This window comes from Phascolarctos cinereus, unplaced genomic scaffold (assembly GCF_003287225.1).
Source record: "Phascolarctos cinereus isolate Bilbo 61053 unplaced genomic scaffold, phaCin_HiC Scaffold_5;HRSCAF=322, whole genome shotgun sequence".
Classification (NCBI taxonomy): domain Eukaryota; kingdom Metazoa; phylum Chordata; class Mammalia; order Diprotodontia; family Phascolarctidae; genus Phascolarctos; species Phascolarctos cinereus.
Window position 1 is genome coordinate 140,659,206 of NW_027555958.1, and position 22,735 is coordinate 140,681,940.

General features: G+C 37.5%; 1 protein-coding gene across 4 annotated transcripts in view; it reads left to right on the forward strand.

Annotated features, from left to right (window-relative positions):
- CEP85L (centrosomal protein 85L) overlaps positions 1–22,735 on the forward strand; it is a 166,545-nt gene that overhangs the window by 50,422 nt on the left and 93,388 nt on the right. For 3 of the 4 annotated variants that reach the window (XM_020971597.2, XM_020971600.2, XM_078155180.1), the window contains exon 3: positions 17,819–18,597. In XM_020971597.2, coding sequence (XP_020827256.1) covers positions 17,819–18,597 — 779 coding nt within the window. Of the gene's footprint in view, positions 1–4,974; positions 5,113–17,818; positions 18,598–22,735 lie in introns of all 4 variants that reach the window. The other variant, XM_020971599.2, reaches the window with a different exon arrangement.

Below are 22,735 nucleotides of genomic sequence, written 5' to 3' on the forward strand. Positions count from 1 at the left end.
TTGTTTTTCATGATTTTCTTGCATCACTCTCATTTCTCTTCACAGTTTTCCCTTTACTTCTCTTACTTGTTTCCCAAAATCCTTTTTGAGCTCTTCCATGGCCTGGGACCGATTCATATTTTTCTTGGAGGCTTTGGATGTCGGAGCTTTCTTTGTTGTCTTCTTCTGGTTGTATGTTGTGATCTTCTTTGTTACCAAAGAAAGATTCTATGGTCTGACTTTTTTTGCGAGGCTTGCTCATGATCCCAGCCAATTACTTGAGTTTTAAACTCTTTGTTAAGGGAGGGGTCTGATTCCAATGTGGAGAATGTACTGTCCCAAGCTTTGGGGATTTTGTGCAGGTGTTTTCAGAGATACTTCTAGGGACCTGTAAATTTTCAGTTCTTCCAAGGTGGTGTGATAAGGGGTGATGTGTTTACTCCTTTCCTGGCCTGTTCTCTGGTCTGTGAGTGACCACAAGCATTCTTTTCTGCCTTGGAACCGTGAGGAGGATTCGCTCTGCACTGCCATCACAAGCTTCATCAAGCCAGCACTCCTCCTTGCTCCAGGACCACCACCCAGAATTCTGACCCAGATCCAAGCATGGGCAAAGCAAGAGATTCCTGCAATCCCCCTTTGATCAGCCACCTGATTCCCAGAAGCTCTGGAGGTATCTTGGGGCCGCGCTTGGGCACTGGGGCTGAGATCCAGCTTCTCTCTCTCTCATCACAGTCACAGACCTTTCCTACTGACCTTCTAGGTTGTCTTTGGCATACTTGGGTTGGGAAGTCTGGAATCTGCCACAGCAGTGATTCAGTCCTCTGAGGCCTGTTTTGCCTGCGCACCCACACCAACCTGCACTCCTCTCCCTTCCTGGTGAGATATACCTTTTCGATCAACCATCCGTGCTATCTTGGGCTAGAAATTTGTTTCACTCTGCTTTTTGTGGGTTCTGCTGCTTTAGAATTTGTTTAGAGCCATTTTTTATGGGTATTTGGAGTGTTTTTGGGAAGAGCTCAGGCAAGTCACTACTTTCACTCTGCTATTGGTATATAGTTATACCAAATCTTCACTGGGACTCTTGGGCTTGTTCTTCACTGCAAGCCTTAGAGTAGCTCAGGTGTTTTATAGGGGTAGTCGTAATTGTAGAATGTTTTGTTCATGTTTGTCTACTTGATTTTCTGCTCGAGGGTACATGCTACTTGGTAGGAGGCCTTTAGGAAGTTAGGAAGCTAGGAAACTGGACTTTTTAAGCCTAAAAGCTTTCAGGCATATAGAAAATCCAGATGTGTATATATGTGTGTGTGTGTGTGTGTGTGTGTGTGTGTGTGTGCGTGTGTGCGCAATATTTTCTAACAAAAAGGCGAGGCACAATGAAGAGTTACTAGGCAGGAAGAGGTGGCATGGTTTAGGCATAGGCAGTTTGTTGGACAGAGAAAGACTAGCCAGGAAAGCAAAGTTTTATAAGACTACAACACTGGCAAAACTCAATTTGACTTATTTTAGGGTGCTCTATATGTGCACTATATATATATTTTAGGGTGCTGTATATGTGCACTATATATATATATATAATATATATACATATATATATATATATATATAATATATAAACTCTGCACTCTGTGACTGCTTAAACTTCTGTTTATTATTCAGTTAGAAGCAGCTAAGGTAAGTAGTGTAGTGGATAGATTGCTTAGACCTAGAGTTAAGAAGAACCAAATTCAAATGTGCTCTCAGCCTCTTACTAGCTATATGACTCTGGGCAAGTCACTTAACTGCTGTCTGCCTCAGTTTGTAAAATGGCAACAGTTATATCACCTGTCTTATAGGGTTGTTGTGAGGATCAAATATTTGTAAAAAGCTTAACATAGTTCCTGGCATATTTTGTTGTTTTTATTCAGTTATGTTTGACTCTCTGTGACCCTGTTTGGGGTTTTCTTGGCAAAGATACTGGAGCGGTTTGCTATATTTTTCCTCCAACTCATTTTACAGATGAGAAAACTGAGGCAAACAGGGTTTAAGTGACTTCCCTAGGGTCACCCAGCTACTAAGTATTCGAGGCCAACTTTGAACTCAGGAAGATGAGTCTTTCTGACTCCAGACCTAGCACTCTATCCTCTGTTTTATCTAGCCTGGCACTGAATAGGTACCTAATTAACACGTGTTCTCTCCTCCCTTCTCCCTCAGGTTGACTGAAGAAAAGTGTTAGTAGCTTTGTTGAGCTTCTTTTGTAGAGGAAAGGGCTGTTGATTTTTCTTAGTACTGCAGTATATCAATGTTTTTGCTTCTTCACCTCTGATGTTTTATGTTTTACATATATGTTTTAAAGTTTCCTTTCAAGTATAACAAGAATTTCTCCTTATCATATTCTAGAGGTAGTATGGTTCAAAGGAAATAGTACTGGCTTTGGAGTCTTTAGGAGACCTGGTTTACAATCTCACCCCTGATATTTAAGTTGATGTCAATAACCTCCTGATAACAATTATACCACCTTAACTTTTGTGACATAACTGCTTTGCAAACCATAAATTTTATTGTTGTATTATAATACTATTTACTTAAAACATTTTGCCACATCTCAGTGGCTACTTTGCTCATAGAGAAAGAAGACTGAAATATCCAGCAGACTCTCATCTGTGCTATTGGGTAGAAGGAATGGAATAGAATTGGGAGAGGATGAATAATTGCAACCATCTGTAATCCTTAAAGACTGAAGAGTCCAGAGACATGATTTCATGATTCTTAGGGGGATCATTAGTTTTCTTCTCTGTTACTTTGTTTTTTAAGCCCATAGTCTTTGTTAATAATAACTACAGCTCAACTTAATTCACCTTCCTGTTTCAGAGCTTAGCTTTTCTGTTTATGCTAATTTCTTTGCTTTTATTGACATCAGGCTCATTTTTATGAAACGGTGACTTGGAGATCCACTGCATTTATACTAACAGACAACCACCTACCCACCTACCCCTCTGCTTCTGTCTGTCTCTAGTCTTTTTCTAAATACATTTGTTTATCCAGGGGTGGGGAACCTGTGTCCTCGAGGCCACATGTGTCTTTCTAGGTCCTCAAGTGAGGCCCTTTGACTGAATCTAAACTTCACAGAACAAATTCCCTAAATAAAAGGATTTGTTCTATGAAACTTGGACTCAGTCAAAAGGCTGCACCTGAGGATCTAGAAGGCTACAGGTTCCCCACCCCTGGTGTATTCTATAACAAATGTTTTTACATGTACATATTCATTTATAAAAGTACATGCATAAGACATTTGAGAATTTTCAGTCTCTTCTTCTAATCAGTTGTGCTAAATTACCTGAGATAATGAGATAACTGTTTGGTAAACTTCAGGCTACATATTGAAGGAGTTCTCATAGAATTTAATCTTATCTATACAACTTTGTACATAATAGACAACAGATTGAAATAAATGACTGTGTCATTACTTTGATCAGAAGCTCATAAGCAAAGATAAGGACTATGTGGGAGGAGTGATATTGGGGAAAGTCTCAAAGAAAGGATAAAACTGCGAGGTGGATCAGATGAACTCAACTGATAACAAAAAGGTGGAGCTGATATGTCTCCATGTACTTATGCATATATACATATATATATATGTATGTATATATGTGTATATATATATATACACACACATATATATAAAAATATGTAATTACAGATATCTTCCTATATATGCATAATATAATTACACAATTACATTATACATGCACCTATATATTCACTTCTGCCTTTGTTCTAGGTTGTCATCATGGATATCTATCACATGTATTTATATTGTGTGTATGTATAAAAATTTATTGCTGTTGTGACAGTCATCTGGCTTAGGGAGAGGTAAAGTAACTTCCCCAGGGTCATACAGCTGTTATTCCTTACTCTAGGACTAGCCCTTTGTCCAAGATATGTATTATAAATGTTTTTAAGTCTCCAAGCCTTCCCCACCGCCCCCCCTGACTTTGCTTCCTTATTCGGTGAGAGTGAGGTCAACTAGTGTGCTGAAATTAGATTAATTTCTTACCAAAACTCTGCTGATATGTAGGCCACAGTGTTTTCATAAGAGGGAGGTGGATATTAGTTACACCCTACAATACTGGTGAAGCAAATTCACTGTCTGAAGACTGTTTTTGTCAAGGTAATGGGGAAAGGAAAGAGCATGGTGAATTAAATCCTCAGATGAGACAAAAACACGTTTTAGTTAAACTGCAACAGTAGCCTTTTCTCTTCAACATACTTTTGCTCGCTGTAACCAAAGGGACTAATTACTTTTCTCTCCTTCTGTGTTAAGGAATGGTGAAAAGGCCAAAAGATAGAAGCAGGAAGGAGAAACCTAGGGCCTGGACACTAACCTACTTCGTAATTAAATCAAATGAGCATCCCTTAAGGAGCATTCCTACAGTACACTGGAAAAGCTAGGATGGTTCCTGGCTTGAGAGACTCCTGGATGCCATGCATAAGAGTTGGACCCTGCCTTGTTGGGACTCTGAGTGGTACAATTGAAAGAGTTTTGGTTGCCTTTGTAATCAGGACTTGGGTTCTACTAGGCTATGCCATCAGGTGACTTTGGGCAAGCCATCTTTCTGGGTTCAATTTCCTCTGTAAAATGAGGGGATGAGTGATCTGCGAGTCCGCTTTTAGAGCTAGCTATGATCTTGTGGACTATATAACTTTCTTGATTTTTTTTTAAGAGTATGAGATTTCCATATTTCTACTTATGTTCCTGATCCTGTTCTCCCTCCCTTTTCTAGTTCCTTGCTCTGTCAGTTATCTTAGTTCCCTTTCTAGTTTCCAGTCTGTTTCCCCTGTACTGGCTTCTTCCCCTCTTAATACAAATGCAAATACAAATACGATGATACTAATTTTAATAACAGTGTTTGTATAGTGATTTAGAGTTTGTTTAAAAAAAAAGCTTTATATCTCATTTGAGCCTCACAAAAACCCTGTGAGGTAGGTACTATAGGTATTATTATCCCCATTTTACAGATGGAGAAACTGAGACTCAGAGTGGTTAAGTGACTTGCCCATGGTCATGGAGCTAATAAGTGTCAGAGGTGGGATTTGAACCCAGGTCTACCTGACTCCAAGTCCAGCACTCTTGTCACTATGTTACGATTGCTGCAGGTAAGTGTCCCTTTTTCTTTTAAAGATAAAAGCAAACTTACCTCTCTCCTGATGCTCCTGTAAGCTTCTACTTTCTACAGTTTCTTCTTTTTACTACGACTTCTTGCAAAAGTTTTCCATACTCAGTTTAACAAATATTTATTAACTACCTACTGTTGGACCAGGCACTGTTTCTTCCTTTAGTCAAGGAGGAAATGGAAGCCGTTCTATTTCAATGCTTGTATCAGTTTCTTTTTCTAAGAATTGTTCCATTCCTCTCTTTCCCAAGAGTGACTTTCAGTGTGTCTCTGGAATTAAGTTCTTGCTGAAGGAGGAAGAGGATATTAAGGGAGAAGGCAATATAGTCTCAGTTGAGTTTTCAGGTGGTTAGTTCCTCAGTCTGGAGTTTTACACTCTGAGTTTCACACCCTTGTGTCTTCTCACCTCCGTGGTCTACATGAGAAATGACCTGGGACACCAATTGTATAAAATTCTTGAATATGAGACAAATTGTGACTTCAGAAGTTGTATTTTTTAGATCTTGCATCATGGCAACAGTGATATTGAACAAGGTATCTTAAGACTTAGAGTTGTAAAGAAACTAAATTAATTAGATCACATTTTGTAGTTGAAGTAACTAGTCTACAGATTAGTGACTTGCACAATGTTATATTGGAAGTAAGTGGATTAGAACCCAGATCCTTTTATTCCAAATGCAGTTATTTAGATTACAGGCCTGCATCATTGTGATGAAAATTAAAGAAACAATATATTTGTAAGTGAAGTCTATAGGAAAAAATTGTGATAAACAGTGGAAAACAATTCAAAAGTTGGCCATAGTCATATTATTTTAGCAATAGAGAGAGGTGTCTAATTTGAAGAAATAGTTATTTTAAAGTCTCTATGGAAGATGTTTAGTAACAGTAATAAGTTCCTTTAATTTTATAATTGACTTTGTAAAGTATGGAGCATTTTACTTTCGAAGGATACCTGATGTAGGTGGGTGTGGGCTGCTTGAAAAAATTTTGAGTTAATTTTCAGTTTTGATTTAGTTACTATCTTCCTGGAATCACAACTTTTAAACTTTTATCTAGAATTATCATTTGTAATGAACATTATTTGAGTTTGATCAAGGTTTCTCAGGACTGTAATTGCAAGTCATCTCTTAGTTTTTTCATCTGTTAAGTATTAACAGCTTTAGCAGATATCCCACTGCAACTAAGCCACAAACTTATAGAGATGATGTTGGTATTGTTTTAATAACTCAAAAACAAAGTTCTCCTCTAGCATTTTAGTCCGTAACGTTACTTACCCAAATGAGTTTTTGCCCATTATGCTTCCCTGCTAACAATATATTCCATCTCCTTTATCGCTACAGAAATAAACTCCATGCTAGGTTGTGCATTGATGTTGACTAGTAGTACTGTTTGTCTATGTAGATTGGGAAATGTTAAGCCGGAAACATCACTGAAGACAGTTTTAAGAAATGGTATACAATTATATCTAAATGGCAGTGAGACTAGAATTATGGGTAAGGACTTTAGCTAGGGCAGTATGTTTTAGGAAACATTTGATTTATTATTTATGTTCTTAGTTTATTGTTAAAGGGTTTTCCAAGCTCTTGTAAATTATAAAACCTTTGTATTAGAAATAATACAGAACATTGAATGCTTGGTAAAGTTAATCCAGCTCCTAGTGCCATCTTTAAGGTTATCTTCCTTTAGCTTTGCATTTATCTTGTCTGTTCTAATTTATGTATGTTGTCTTCCCCCATTATAATATAAGCTCTTTGAGGCCAGGTTCTATTTTTCTTCTACAGTGCCTAGCACACAGTATGCACCTAATAAATGCTTGATGATTGATTACATTTGCAAATATCTTAACATAGCTACATATGTACCAATAAAATATATGTACATTTATAAATAAACATTCTTGCATATAGTGTGGGTTTATGTGTATATTGGCAATGTAATTTAAGTAAAATTTATATTTATATGTGGCCAGGTGAATTTCATTGTCAGGATAATAGGGTTTCCTCTGTAGACTGAATGTCAGGTTGATCTTTGAAATTATCATTGATTTTATTGAGGAGGCTCTGCGGTGTCATGGGGTGTTATCTAGGGAACATAATGTTATCCACAAATAAATCAAGGATTTCACTATCCGTAGGGACTCACCATTCCATTTAAACCTCATATAAGCACATGTTTGGTGAATGTATATCCTATTTTGTGCCTCACTTGCAATAATGTGAAGGTCATGAATAGATTTCTTACTGTGATTGTATTTTTCAAGGAATTTTTTTGTGCTCTTAAATGAATGAAAGACTACCTGTTGTATGTGGGAGCCCTGAAGGCTACATTTCCTTCTACCAAATTAAATATTTCTCTTAATAAATAAACACAGGGAAATCTGGCATGCTTTATACTTTTCATTTGATTTTTTTTTGTTTAAGCTTTTTGGTAAAGGCGATCAGGGTTAAGTGACTTGCCCAGGATCACACAGCTAGTAAGTATCAAGTGTCTCAGGTTGGATTTGAACTCAGGTCCTCCTGACTCCGAGGTCAGAGCTCTATCCACTGTACCACTTCACAGCCCCCTTTTCATTTGATGTTGTGACTCAAGCAATATGATCTGTTGTAGAAATTAGCTTGTGAAGACAGCCATATTTTCATTAAGGATATGTAACTTTCATAGAGATGAGAAATTGGCTTTGGATCATTAGTTTTTTGAAATTTTTCTTGACCTTTTTTGGGGGTGGGAGGGTAACTTGTAGTTGGATGTTTCACATTTCCAACAATGATCTATGTACAAGAAGTGGCCGAAGCAATAAAATTAAAAAAATAAAAAGGTTAGTTGACCATTGAAAATGAGCATTCAGTACTTCACTGGTACCAGTCTGTGAATTATTAAAAGATCTAGAAGAAACAGTGGCTGATTTGGAGTCAGAGGATCTAACTTTAAATTATGCTCTTGCCACCTTTGGGCAACTAATTTTACCTTTGCATCTTTCATTCTTCATTTGCTCATTGAAGAGATTGGGCTACAAGGTTTCTAAGATCCCTTGCTGCTTTAAATCTATGCTCCTGTGATAAAAAAACAACATATAGTGTGGAGTAGAAAGAATAAAGCTAATTCAAACAATCCACAGATATTATTTGTGGTGTGGGTGTAATATACTTTCACTCAAGTCTTGGTATAATGCCTCTCTGTGTAGTGGAAGTGAACCTGGAGTTTTGAAGGCCGTGGCAGCAGTGGGTATCAAAAGTAGTTACAGTATTTATAAGTGATTCTGGTGGTTTGTCTCTTTCCCCACCCCTGTAAACTCTGGTGGCTTCCATATATATATACATACATACATATAGATGAAAAAACACAAAACCCAAGACTTCACAACCTGACCTCTTTCTGCTTTCCAGGTTTCTTATATTTTGCTCCCCATCTACCCCTTCTACACTTCCAACAACATGCTGGCATACTTGCAGTTTTTCAACAGACATTCTGGACCTTGTACACTGACTATAGCTCATTCCTGAAATGTTATTCCCCCTCACCTCCGCCTTTTAGTTTCTCTTAAGATTAAGATCGTGTCCCACCTTCTTCAGGAAGCCTTTTCTCATGTTTGTTTCTCCCCTCAGCTGCCCTAGTCTTCCATTCTGAGATGACTCTTACTTCTACTCTGTTTATAGTGTGAACCAGGGTCTTCTTCTTTTTTTTTTTTTAAATGTGTCTCTGCCCATTAGAATATAAGCTCCTTAAGCATTAGGACTTTTTACCTGTCTTTATTCACTGCTTATAAGCATGTACCTGGCACATCCTAACTGCTAATAAATGCTTATCCTTCCAAATAGGGGACTTTTGAGCATGGGCACAGCAGTGGGCTCTTGTGTCTTATTTCTGATGTACTGCTTAGCTAAATCTGAAAGGTGAATCACCAGGTTGGTTTGAAGCTTTAGGGACCTTCAGTGCTTGAAGTCCATTTACTAAACTATAAAGGAATATTGTCAGGGTTCCTAATGCCCCTTTTGATGAGATCTCAGCTCCTTTTGCAGTATCAGAGAAGTGTTATATAAATTATGTGCTTCTCTTAACTGTCAACCAGAAATCACAACTTCATGAAACATAACTAATACAGCTTCCCCCTCGTCATGATTTTTAGAGCAGTGATATTTTTCTTAATTGTCTTAAACATTTTCCTTAAAATTTTTGTTTTTCAGTGGACTCTTATTTGTAACCTTCAAGATAATACACCAAGCATTGTTGTTTAGTTGTTTCAGTTGTGTCAGATTCTTTATGCCTCCATTTGGAGTTTTCTTGATAAGGATACTGGAGTGGTGCCATTTCCTTTCCCTACTCATTTTACAGATGAGGAACAGATGAGGCAAACAGGGTGACCTGCTCAGGGTCACATAGCCAAGAAATGTCTGAGGTCAGATTTCAACTCAGGAAGAGATTAATCTTCCTGACTCTAGGCTGGGCAGTCTATTCACTGTGCCACCTCGTTGCTGTAATAATACCAAGTATAGTTAAGGTTGAATAAATTATTTTTAAAAAAATAAGGTTATTTTTTCATTTTAATGACTCTCTCCAGCTTCTTCCAGTTTCCAACTATGACTTTCTGGCTTTTTCTGTGAAATTAAGAGTTTGCCCTGAATTTTAAATACATGTGATTTTTAGATTTATAACATTTACAAGGTTATTAGACCATCTAATATAAAATTTAAATCCTGTGGTATAGGTCATAAAGTTAAGTGTCTCAGAATGGTGTCTTAATCTAAACAATGTTTATTGAAAGCAAAATTTCTTAACCTGGGGTCCATGAATCCATTTTTTTTTTTGGAAGGCAATTGGGGTTAAGTGACTTGCCCAGGGTCACAGAGCTAGTAAGTGTCAAGTGTTTGGTCTGAGGTCGGATTTGAACTCAGGTCCTTTTGACTTTAGGGCCAGTGCTCTATCCACTGTGCCACTGAGCTGCCCCCATGAATTAATTTTTAAAATAATTTATTTTGATGAGCATTTAAATATAGTTAGTTTCCTTTGTAATCCTATGCATTTTATGTATGTAAAAACATTATTTTGAGAAGGAGCTCACCCGGATGCCAAAATGGTCCTTGACACAAAAAAAGATGAAGAACCTCTTTTAAAGGGCTAATTCTCTCCCCATCTCCACCCATAACAGATTTTTGTGGGTGGGGATGATGCATAAGGAAGAAGAAACTTGGGTCTAATAAATAGCAGGCATGGGAAGCAAATAGTCCTCAGCTGCATCCTTCTCTACTCTTACTTGTGGCATATTGAGGCTTAAAGAGAGTTACTTGAGGTATGATTGGTGTGGAGAAGAATTGCATCACCAGGGGCAGCTAGGTGGCACAGTGGATAGAGCACTGACCCTGGAATCAGGAGGACCTGAGTACAAATATGGCCTCAGACAGTTGACACTTTCTGGTTGTGTGACCCTGGGCAAGTAAGTCACTTAACCTCGATTGCCTCCCCCACAAAAATTGCATCACCTCCTGAGTGACTTATTATTGAGTGGTGTGGTTAGAGGGAAAAGAAGTCTTGACAGATCCTTTGTGTGCCAGCCCTGAGCCTCTATGAGGCTGACTATCAAGAGTTGAAAATATATTGATTTGATCCAGGCCCAGGAGCGGATGACATCTCTAGCTACAGATGGCTTCAGCAGAGTAGAGAAGCAGCCTCGGTGATAGATGATACCTGTAGCAGATGGCAATAGGCTCAAGGAGCCAGCTCTGTAGAAGAGTGGGACAGTAGTAAGATGATTCCCTAGAGGTAGATTGGAGACAAAGTATCTGTAAGGGGTGTTTCAGTTGTGATTCCAGCAGGGAAGCTTGAGTTGCTACCCTGTCCTTCTCCTATGGGCAATCTTGGAATCTCTGGAAGATGATGTCCTTTTTGTGTCTGGTAGTGGAGTGGGGCTATCCAAATTAAAGCTTTGATAGTTGATTTATATAAAGTTCTTTATTTTTTGATAGAGAGTATACTAGATCTAGGAATTTGAGCTGCATTTGCATAATAATGATTACCAGAACCCTCCATAGTGAATCTGAGGGTAGAAAGGAGTTTTTGAGCAGTGTGGGCCCCATCCTACATTTTTATTGGGATTGTTATTGAAACAAGACTAATACTGGACTTGGAATAAGGAAGAAATTTGAGTTCCATTTCTGACTTCAGAAACTGTATGACAAGAAGTCACTTTACCTTTTTGAGTCTCAACTATTAGCACTTAACACTGTTTGGAAAATTCCCATATGTCCTTTGGAACATTGATGAATCTAATAATAGTCATTTGGAATTCACCAAGAGCAGGGCTATGGTTGTTTTGGGAATAAAGGAGGCATTCTCTCTACATCTCTAGCTAATCCTGCATATCACTACAAGAGTGAGCTTATAACCAATAGATTTAGTTTTGTAATCATGTTCAGAAGTCTTTAGTGGTTGTAGCTTGTCAGCTTTATTTCATAGTAAGCTTTTTTGTGAACTGTGTACTTCTATCAGATTGGACTATTCACTCCACAAATGTACCTTGGCACATTGTTTTGGCTCTTTGCCTTTTATTTATATTGGTCCTTAGGCTTGGAATGTCCCTTTCTCATCCCTCCACATTTTCTTCCCCTACTCCCAGTCTTCTCTATTGAATTCCTAGATGTCCTTCAAAGCCTAGTTCATTTGTCACCTTCTCTAATATTGTTTATTATTTGATATTGTATACAGCAACTAATTGAATAGGTTTTTTAGCCATCAATCAGATTGTAGTAATTGTGTCTTTGCCCTATTTGGGTTAAAATTAAGCATATTTCTTTAATGGTGGAGACTGTCAATCATAACTAAATTTGTATTTCCCTCAGCACTCAGCACAGTAGTCTATCTGTACTTAATGGTCTATAGAAATGTTAATAAATATTTGGTTTATTAATTTTGTTGAATTATTGTAGGTTGAGGAGGGATATAAAATTTATAGAAAGCTATTCTTTTTCACTCCCCTCTATTCTATTTCCTTGTAATTTCCAAACTAGCATATATAAAACCTCCTTTTTTGAGTGTTGTTATAATTCTATTTCTAAAAAAATTGGTGACTTTAAAAAGTTTATGCTTCAGAAAAATTTGAGGCCTCTATTTGTGGAAAGATAGACATGAAATCGATAATTCTTTCCAGAATCTTAAAAACTAAACAGTTAAGTAAGTGGATTTTAAAGTGTGCTAATACTAGTTCAGTGGTATTGTAAATTCTTTCATGAGAGATGGTGTGGTGAAATAGAGAAAGTGCCTCTGGGCCTGGAGTCAGGAAGGTGTGGGTTCAGCTTCACTGTGACACTTGATAATGGAGAAGTTCTTTTACATCTCTGAGTCTGTTTTCCCATTTGGAAAGTGGGGCTAATAATAACTTTCAGGATTATTGTGGGACTGAAATTAAATAATACATACAAAATGCTTTGTGAACTTTAAATCACTATGTAAATGTTATTTGTAATTTAGACTAGCTTTGTTTAAAGATTGAAACTTGGAAAATATGACTAATATGAAATTAAAGATGAATATGGAATTTAGAGACAAAATCAATGAAAGAAGTGAACAATAAAACTCATGGCCTGACATGTGAAGCAGTGTGATGAAGTGATTGGATTGCTGGGCAGAAAATGGGGAAGACCTGGATTCAAATCCATCTTTTGCCATTTAGTAGGTATGAGATCCTAAGTAAGTCACTTAATCTCTGTATGTCTCAATGTGTAAACTGAGGGAGTTGGACTCAGTGGTCTCAATGGTCATTTCCAGCTCTAAATCTATGATTATATATATGTACTCAAATGCAACCAATCAATCAATAAAAATATGTTGTGTCTGTTAAGTATCAGGAATTATGCTTACTGTCAGGATACAAAAAGAGCCAAAAGATAATCATTGAGCCCCATGGGGCTTACTATCTAATGGGGGAGATAGCATGCAGACAGATATATACAAATCAAGATATGTACAGGATAAATATGAAATAATTAATAGAGGGAAGGCACTAGAACTAAGAGAGGTTGAGGAAGGCTTTCTGTGGAAGGTGGAATTTTAGTTGGGACTTAAAGGAAGCCAAGAAGGTTGAGCAAAGGAGGGAGAGAGTTCTTGGCATTAGGGATAGCCAGAAAAAATCCCTGGAGTGGAGAGATAGACTGTGTCTTATTTGTGGAACAACAAGGGGGCCAATGTCACTTTATCAAAGAGTACCTTAGGGAAGTGAGATGTAAGAATACTAGAAAGGTCAAAGGGGCTAGGTTGTGAAGGATTTTGAATGTCAAACAGCATTTTAGTATGTGCTCATGGAAGAGTTTGTTGAGTAGGAGGGTAATATGATTGGACCTGTGTTTTAGGAAAATCACTTTTAGTGACAGAATGGAGGATGGATTGGAGTGAGGAAAGAGTTGAGGCAGGCAAGCCTATCCACAGGCTGTTGTAATCAAAATGTGAGGTGATGGTGACCTGTACTAGAGTAGCGGCAGTATCAGAGGAGAAAAGGGAGGATATTCAAGAGACATTGAAAAGAGGACATCAAGCTTTGGCAGTAGATTGGATATGGGGGATGAGATATAGGGAGGAATCCAAGATTACTCTTAGGTTGTGAGCCTGAGGGCCTGGGAGGATGGTATGTTGCTTTCCATGGTATGATAGGGAAGTAGGAGGTGGAGAGGATTTGCAAGGAAAGATAATGAGTTCTCTTTTTGACACTGAGTTTAAGATGTCTTTTGGACATTCAGTTTGAGATGTTTGAAAGGCAGTTGGAGATGTGAGATTGAAGGTAAGCAGAATTTGGGGCAGGATAAGTAGATTTGAGAATCATCAGCATAGAGATGGTAATTAAATCCATGGGAGCTGATAGATCACCAAGTGAAGTAGTATAGAGGGAGAAGAGAAGAGGCCCAGGACAGAAGCCAGGACTGTAAGTATTCAGTTAGAGGGTGTGATGTGGAACAAGATCAAAGTATGGGTAACAGACAGGGTGAGTTAGAAATCTTAACATTTGACATCGTTAAAACTAGGAATGTGACCCTTGCTTAGAACATAATATTACTCTGGAAGAGTGTACTTTATTCAAGAGAGATGTAGAGAAAGTACAGTGATGAGAGTAGCATTGTGTGCTCTTGTTAGTAGGTTATGGAGCCAGAAAGTGGTAGCTTGAAAAAAAAAAAAGGAGCAAGTGGTAGCTTGATGGGAATGTGCTACACTTATCCCTTCCACATCTTTTGGAGTGTGGTGGGGCAGGGGCAGGGCACCTCTGGGATCTGGAAAAATCTGTGTAAAATTTTTTGGCTCTCCTTTCATACCAGAGAAGAAGTCTGAATTTTTTTTTCCTTTTTTGGGTTGTTTACAGTACCTTATTGTAAAATTTGGGTTAAGTATTTGGTTGTAGGCTTTGTGTTATCTGCTGGCCTTCGTGTGTCTTCCGTGGCTTCTGCAAAACTGCCCAAAATTGCCATTTAATTTCTTATACCAACCCTTCATATGTTGAAATGATGTGGAAGGGATAACTATGTACCACCTGGACAGAAATTTGGGTAATATCACAAGCCTGGCACAGAAACATTATTTATATAGTAGTAACTTCCATTGCTTAGACATCTGTTGGAACTCTGTTCCAAAGGCAGAGCAACTAAGAATTTCTTAGCTTACTTTAATAATAATTTCATTCTTTAAAAAATAAGAGTTATCAGTAAAGGGAAACTCTTGTTCTGAAACTTATTTTGTGAATCTGGGAAGGAACATTAGGAGGAAGTGACCATTCGCCATCTTAAAATTTGTAAGATAGAGGAAACCCAGGCATAGTCTGAAATATACCCTGGCTTTTTGGAGAGCAGATATGAAAAGATTTAGGAAAAGTATAAATAGGATGCTATGGTCTAAATGTTTATAGAGAAAGTCAGCCCAGATGTTCTGGGAAGCTCTCAAGAATGAAAATTTGGAAACATAAAAAGAAATATTTCTGATGAGAAGTAAAAAAGGAAATTTAAGAGATGGATGTGAATACAAGGATACAACCAACTGATGTACTGGTTAGGCTCCATAGTGAGTATCATGATAAGTTCTGGCTATCACATTTTAGGAAAGATATTAAGAATCTGGATAGCATTCAGTGGAAGGATTATGACATGGTCATGTCATGAGGATCTATTTAGAAACTGGGAATGTTGAATCTGAAGAAGGAAGACATAGTGTGGACGTGATACGTAGGTGTCTTCATGTATTTGAAAGTCTTCCAGGTAGAAAAGAAATTAAACTTGTTCTGCTTGGCATCAGAGGGCAGAACTAGGATTAATGGATAGAAGTTGCAAAAAGGCAAATTGAGACTTGGTATAAGAAAGCATAAGCCCTAACAATTTGAGCGATCCAAAAATGATGTGGATCGCTTTTAGGAGATAGTAGGTTCCTCCTTGTACAAGGTGTTTATGCAAAAGCTGGATGAATTCTTGTAGGGTATGTTATTGTTTTTATTTTTGGCGAGACAGTCAAGGTTAAGTGACTTGCCCATGCTCACACAGCTAGTAAGTATCATCTGTCTGAGGCTGGATTTGAACTGAGGTCCTTCTGACTCCAGGGCTGGTACTCTATCCGCTGTACCACCTAACTGACCCCTTTATAAGGTATGTTATCAGGGGATTCTTAGTCATGTTGGTTGGAGAACCCTTGATCACTTTCAACTCAGATATTCTGTGATTCAAGGAATAATTGAGTCTGAAAGAGGTTAATAGGTTATGCACCTCTTTAATGTGTACAAATAACTGGACAAAAGCAGCCCTCTGAACAATTAGCTAGAACTCCATTTAAGAATAGACTTATATGTCCTTAAATCTCCTTGTGGCTGCCCTGTATGTAGTTTGTACACTCATTTCAGTGCTTGTGTGTATTTTGTTATCTGTTTGAGCCCTTGAAGACTCCTGATCTACATTTCTATAGATTAATAGTGTACAGTTAGGTTACTTAATGCTGGCTGTAATCAAAGAGAAGGTATTTTCATAGTGATTTTAATTTTCCCTTTTATACTGAATTATCCCTCAATTTAAAATTCTTCATCTATCTTGGTCTTTTGTTGATTGTTTTTAAAGAAGCAACTCATATTTTTAAAACTGAAAACTTGCCTGTTTTAAGACTTCAGGTATAGGACTTTCTTTGTTTTCATTTTCCCTTTCTCCTTTTCCTCATCCCTCTCCCTTTTTGAGAGCCTCTCAAGCTATACTATCCTGTGAGAAGTAATTTTGTTTCATGGTCAGGGACAGTAATGTAAAGGTTAAAAAGATAGGGGCTCTCTATGATTCTTAAGCATGTCATGTAACTTCTGGCGATCAGTTCTCACATCTGTAAAATTGTACTAATATTTGCCCAGCTTAACGGTACTATAATGAGTATGTGATACAAAACACAGTGAACACTTATGAGAAAAGAAGCTTTATAATTAAAATACATTTTGTAGTAGTAAATTTAGGTGATTGATATTTGATTTGTATAATTGTTTAGAAGTTCATTTTTTGTATAAGTGTATTTTCTTAATTGTCTATGAAGCTCTCTTTTTAGTCCTGCAGGAAGTATGTAACATTGCTTAATTCTACTTTTTAAAGCTTTGAAATTTGGAAACCCTAGAGTTGATTCTCTCATGGCAAATATGGGTCTTATCCAATTAACACTCACACAGTACTGAAATCTGATTTTTTTTTTATGAGAAGAATATTTTGGTGATTGGCAGGATAAATTTCCTTTGAAAATGTTTGTTATTACCTAAATACTTTTCATCTATTTTAAAAAAATGGAGATGGGAGTACATTGGTACTCTTTAAATACAGGGATGAGAGTAGCCCCTTTTAGGGGACAATGGAGCTAGAAAGTAATTAGTATCACGGGAATGTACTATGTACCCCCTTGACAGAAAACAAAAAAGGAACAGAATCTCCTTGTATTCCTTGATGCTCCCATTTTTTATAGTTCAAGGTGGCCATATTTATGTATCTGGCTTTTTAAAAAAAATAATTCCAATAGGAGGACAAGAGCTAGGAAAATAGCTAAGGCAAGAAATGTTTATTTTTATTTGTTTTGCATGTCTGTACCATCAGTGTTGATACATACTTTTTGAGGTGCCTTAGGTTTATGGCATTGTATTAGATCATCAGTTGTATAACTATGGAACAGTATTCTTCAAAGATCTAAGATATCGTTGGAGTAATTGCCTCCACTGAGCATAGTGGTATCTATATGTGCCTTAATAAGTGATCATCATGAATAATTATGGGTTAAAACAAAATTTTACTTGATTGCCAGACTTTTGAGGATCAGCTTCTCTGAGTTTTATCAAGGCTAGTCCCTGAATGTTAGGAAATCTGTTACTAGTTCCACTCTTGTTCTGTTTGGTAGGCTATTCTAGAACTTGACCTCTGTTGATACAGCCTTCAAGTGCTCAGGGCCACACACGTGGCTTTATAGTACAATAGTAGAATTTGGCGAATAGCATTTGATAGAAATTTTAACTTAGTTCAGTTTTATAGAAGGAATTAAAAAAAATAACAAACAATTCAACCCTTCACTTAAGGAGAATCACTCCTGCCCACAGGAAATAAATAAGAAGTTGTGTTAGGAAAAACAACCCATTTGTACTTCTTTCTTTGAACAGTATTTAATTTTTTTTCCAGTGGGATTTAATTTGACTTCTTATCTTTGATTTTATCATAAATTTCTTTTTTCAGACCATTCTACTTCAAGTGGTACATCATCATTCAAGCCCAGCCGCTCACTGGTCACAATTCCCACTGCCCATGTGATGCCGTCTCATTCTAGTTCTTCAGTTTCCAAACACAGGGAAGCACTGACATCTGATGGGTCCAAATGGAGTACAGGTTTCATACGGACGATGGGAAACCGAAATCGAGAGCTGGACTCTTCACTTGACATGAAGGACATACGACCTATACGAAAATGGTCATCTTTGTCTAAACTCAACCTCCCAGATAACTGTAGTCAGGATGGCAGTGTTCGATCTGAGGAATCCAGGAGTAGTTTAGATAAGTCAGAGAGAGACAGGGCTTTGATAGCACAACTAAGGGCAAATGGTCCCAGCTGCTTACATGATAGTATGGAGATGCTTCAACTCGAAGACAAGGAAATAAATAAAATACGGTCTTCAACTCTGGATTGTAAATATAAGTTTGAGAGCTGTAGCAAAGAAGACTTGGGAATCTCTCCTGCTCATAGGAGACATGCCTTAGACAAGACATACAGTGCCTTACCTGAAAGCAAGTCTTCTATAACAAGTTCAGAGCCTTATGAACAAAAATATCTAATGCTAGGCCAGCAGGCTGTGGGTGGAATTCCTATTCAGCCTTCTGTTAGAACTCAAATGTGGCTTACTGATCAATTACATGCAAATCCTCCTGATTGTAGGCCTATTGATGAGGCTTTCACCTTAGCTCCCTGGCAACAGCACCAACTTGAAGAATTCAGACAAGGGAGTGAGCCACCTATGCAGGTAAGACTGGAAATCTGGTGTTTGCTTCCCTCAAGTGGATGCTATATGCTATAACAACAGAACCCTTGTTAAATGTTATTTTTTCTTTTAAACCATAGTGTCTACTTAACCTAGTTATAGTGGTTGTTCTTAGCTTTTGACAGATAAAGTTGTTAAATGTATAGGAATTAAAGAAAACATTTTTAAGAACATTTGATAGCAAAATCTTTGTAGTTTCTTGACATTAGTTATAGGCGAAATTGAATTTGTTATTCTCTGTCCAAAAAGACAAGACAATATGTAATTCATTTTAAAAATAGTTTCTAAAAGTTTTGGTGCTTAGGAGTATATTTTATTGGATCATTGTATTTGAGAAGTGGGAAAAAATCTCAGATTATTTTGTCCAGACCCTTGATTTCACAGATGAAGCCCCAAGTGACTTTCACAAAGTTACATGAATGATGAGTTTTGGCTTAAACCCAGGTCTGCTGACTCCGGATCCAGTGTTTTTTTCCATTACCCTTCCCTCTCTTTAACCCTCTCTTCCCCTGCTCCCTTTGTCCTCCCAGCCTCCAGTTATCAAGTCTTGTTGGTTCTACTTCCATAACATCTTTCAAAACCTCTCCAGGGGCAGCCAGGTGGTTCAGTGGATAGAGCTCTGGCCTTGGAGTCAGGAGGTTCAAAACCAGCCTCAGATACTTAATGCTTACTAGCTGTGTGACCCTGGGCAAGTCACTTAACCCCGATTACCTCATGCAAAAAAAAACAAAACAAAAAAACCCAAACCTCTCCACTTCTCTCCATTCACAACCACTACCTGATTTAGATCCTTATCACCTCTGTCCCCAATTTCTACAATTGCCCCCTATTGGGTTGTCCCTGCTTCCATTTTCTCCTTTCTCTAGTCTGTTTTCAACATAATTCAAAAAATACTATTGCTAAGGCACAGGTCTGACAGATGTCGTTCACCTGATGAAAAAAAATCTTTTTTGGCTCCCTATTTTGAAATGATGTTAAAATTATAAACTTGCTGTCTATTACTTAAAACCCTCCATAATTAACGCCAATCTACTTTTTATGAATTATTCTATGTGTTAATACCTTTTGCCCACTTTGTCATTTAACCATATAATTTGATTTCCTTACAATCATCATTCCACCATTGTTATAATGCTTTCTTTGAACTAAAGAAAGATTGAATTGCTATCCAAATATCTCCCATCTCCTCTGTCTCTAACCTCTTCCTCTCCTTGCCCCCCCAGATGTTTTCATTATCATTTCTTAAAATCCCTAGCTTCTTTCAAAGCTCATGTCTGATCTCTTTGCCTTATTCTTCCACCCCTACCTGCCCAAGTCATTTGTGTTCTCTCCATCTTCAAAAATAACTTTTCTGAGTGTATGTTTGAATCTCTCATAAGACTATAAGCTTCTTTAGTTCTATAGCCAGGAAAACTCACTTATATGTTGAACTGACTCGTGTATGGTACATGATTATAGAAGCTCAGCCCTGATAGATTGGCTAGAACAGATCTAAGACTTGAACTTCAACTGACTTTTACAGAATGAGCACTCAATAATTGAAATGTATCTACTCCTTGCTCTACACATAAAACATGTTCCTGGAATACTCTGTAAGGCAAGAATTTAGCAGATGAATTGAGATCCACTAGAGTGGGCACTTTTAGAGTCCTCTCAGTACATTCTACCAGGGAACAAAGTGAGGGCTGGGAAGCAGTTCCTCTAGATTACCATTTGCTATCTCCAGAATGCTGCACCTTAAGGACCCTTGCTTTTTTGGGGAAGGCATGTGAATTTCTGCACTTTGTTCTGACTGGGAGAGGGGGTACTTCTATGATGGTGAAAAGTAGTCTCTGTAGTGAACAAGTTCCTTATTGACAATAATAATAAATAAGGATTGTTTGATTAATTTGTATTCCCATTCTCTAGCACAGTGCACATGGTAGTAAATATTTGTTGATTGAACCATAAAACACATTTGGTGCATTTATTGTGTTGGATTTATTTTTTGACATTGTCTGAACACCATTTTATGTTCCTGTGTGTCTAGAATGTAATGGTAGGTAGGTGGCATAGTGGATAAGAATCCCGGGCCTGGAGTTAGGAAGACTCATCTTTCTAGGTTGAAATCCAGCCACAGACACTGTAGCTGTGTGATCCTGGACAAGTCGCTTAAACCTGTTTGCCCCACTTTCCTCCTTTGCAGAATGAGCTAGAGAAGGAAATGACAAACCATTCCAGTATGTTTGCCAAGAAAACCCCAAATAGGGTCATGAAAAGTCAGACATGACTGAAGCAAATCACTAAGAACAGTAGCTAGTATTTATATAGCACCTACTATGTGCCAGGCACTGTACTAAGTACTTTACAAATATTATCTCATTTGGTCCTCACAGAAACCTTTGAATGTAGATGCTATTATTACCTCCTTTTTAAAGGTGAGGAAACTGAGGAAAACAGGTAGTGCCTTGCCCAGGGTCATACAGCTCTATTTACGGTGCTACCTAGCTGCCTCAAGGAAGCATATATTTAGGTTTGGTTGAAACACTTGGCGATCATATGGTCCAACCTTCTCATTGTACAGAGAAGGAAGCATTGACAAGTAAAACGATTTAACTAAGGTCTTAGATACTAAGTCAAGAGATGAGCTAGTTCCTCTTGACTTTAAACCCAGCACCCTTTTCTCTCTACTATATCAGTAGCTCTTTTAATTAATGACCTTATTAGATCAACATCGTCTGCTGCCAGTAAAGGGTAAAATTTATATTCTCCGTTAAGCTAAAGAACATTTAAAATTATCTTGACATTAATTTTTTAAAATAAAAATTTCATACAGTTTCAGTTACAGTTTTTGATAAGATCTTTAATTTTTTTTCAGTTGTCATTTTAAGCTCTGACCTTTTACAATGATTTGGATGCTATTCTGTTTAATCTTATATTCCTCTTGTTGTCTTTTAAAATATCTGCCTTGTTAAGTAGTTGATTCATGAATATTTTACTTTTCACCCAAAAAGATAGAGTCAAGTGATCCTGACAACTGTGCATTCCACAAAGGCATTGTTGGTACTTTTCTTACAATCAGGATTGTAGATCTGGAGTTTGATAATGAAATGTCCACCTGACTTTTTGTTTCTAGGGTGTCTAGGAAAAGGTTAGGGAATGCTTTGATAAGTACCACTCTTAGCAGCTTTTTAGTACTCCAAACCAGTTTTATAATAGGCTTGAACATGGCTTAGGATAGAGAGAGAGTGGTAGTAAAAAAACCAACAACAAAAAACCTTAAAATTTAAGATTTAACTTGCTTTTCGATTCTAATCTGCCACCATTAGCAGCAGCATCTTTATCTTGAGATGATCACTTACATTTAACATTGATCAGTGGCCAAGTTAGGCACTCTAGATTTACTAACATTCAACTTTTCTGTCAGAATAGAATGAAAAGGTACCTTGTCAAAAATAGATTGATAGAGAGAAATAGGGGATTTGCAGATGACCAAAAAGTAATGTTTACAGTCGGTATTTCCTTTCAAGTTTCAAGTTTTGGTCACCCTTAACAACTGTGATTCCAAAGAGGGACCAGGCAGTTGCTGTGTTCATAATTAGCTCATTACATGGATATTTAGAGTATGCATTGGGTGACAACAAACTTTCTTAAGCCCATTACAGTTCCCACTCTTACTTTCACCTTCACCCTGAAAGGAGATTGATTGGTGTTCATTTAATAAGGTATTTTTAACAAAGGCTTTACCAACTATTAGCCTGTTGTTCTTCCTAGAATCTGTCTTATATGCTAGTTAATCCTGTTCCTTAAACTCCTGCCTCTCTAAGGGAAAGGGACCTTTTTTATCCCCTAGCATTGGTTCCCCCCGATTACCCCTCCCCCCATCCATTTTGTCCATCGTATTTCTCTAAGATCAAAGAGTTCCTTTAGGAGCGGAAAAATATAATCATGACTATAATCTTTTGTCCCTGTGAAAGGGACAAGAGTAAAAAAAATTTTTTATGCTAAGGCTGCATGCCTACTTACGTTTTTTTCCTCCTAGAATTTTCCTGTGCTATAGACAGTAGCTGCTTTGTTAGGAAGAATAAATGAGTTTTTTTTTTTAAGGTAAGGTTAGACCTAATTTGAGTGCTGATAGGGG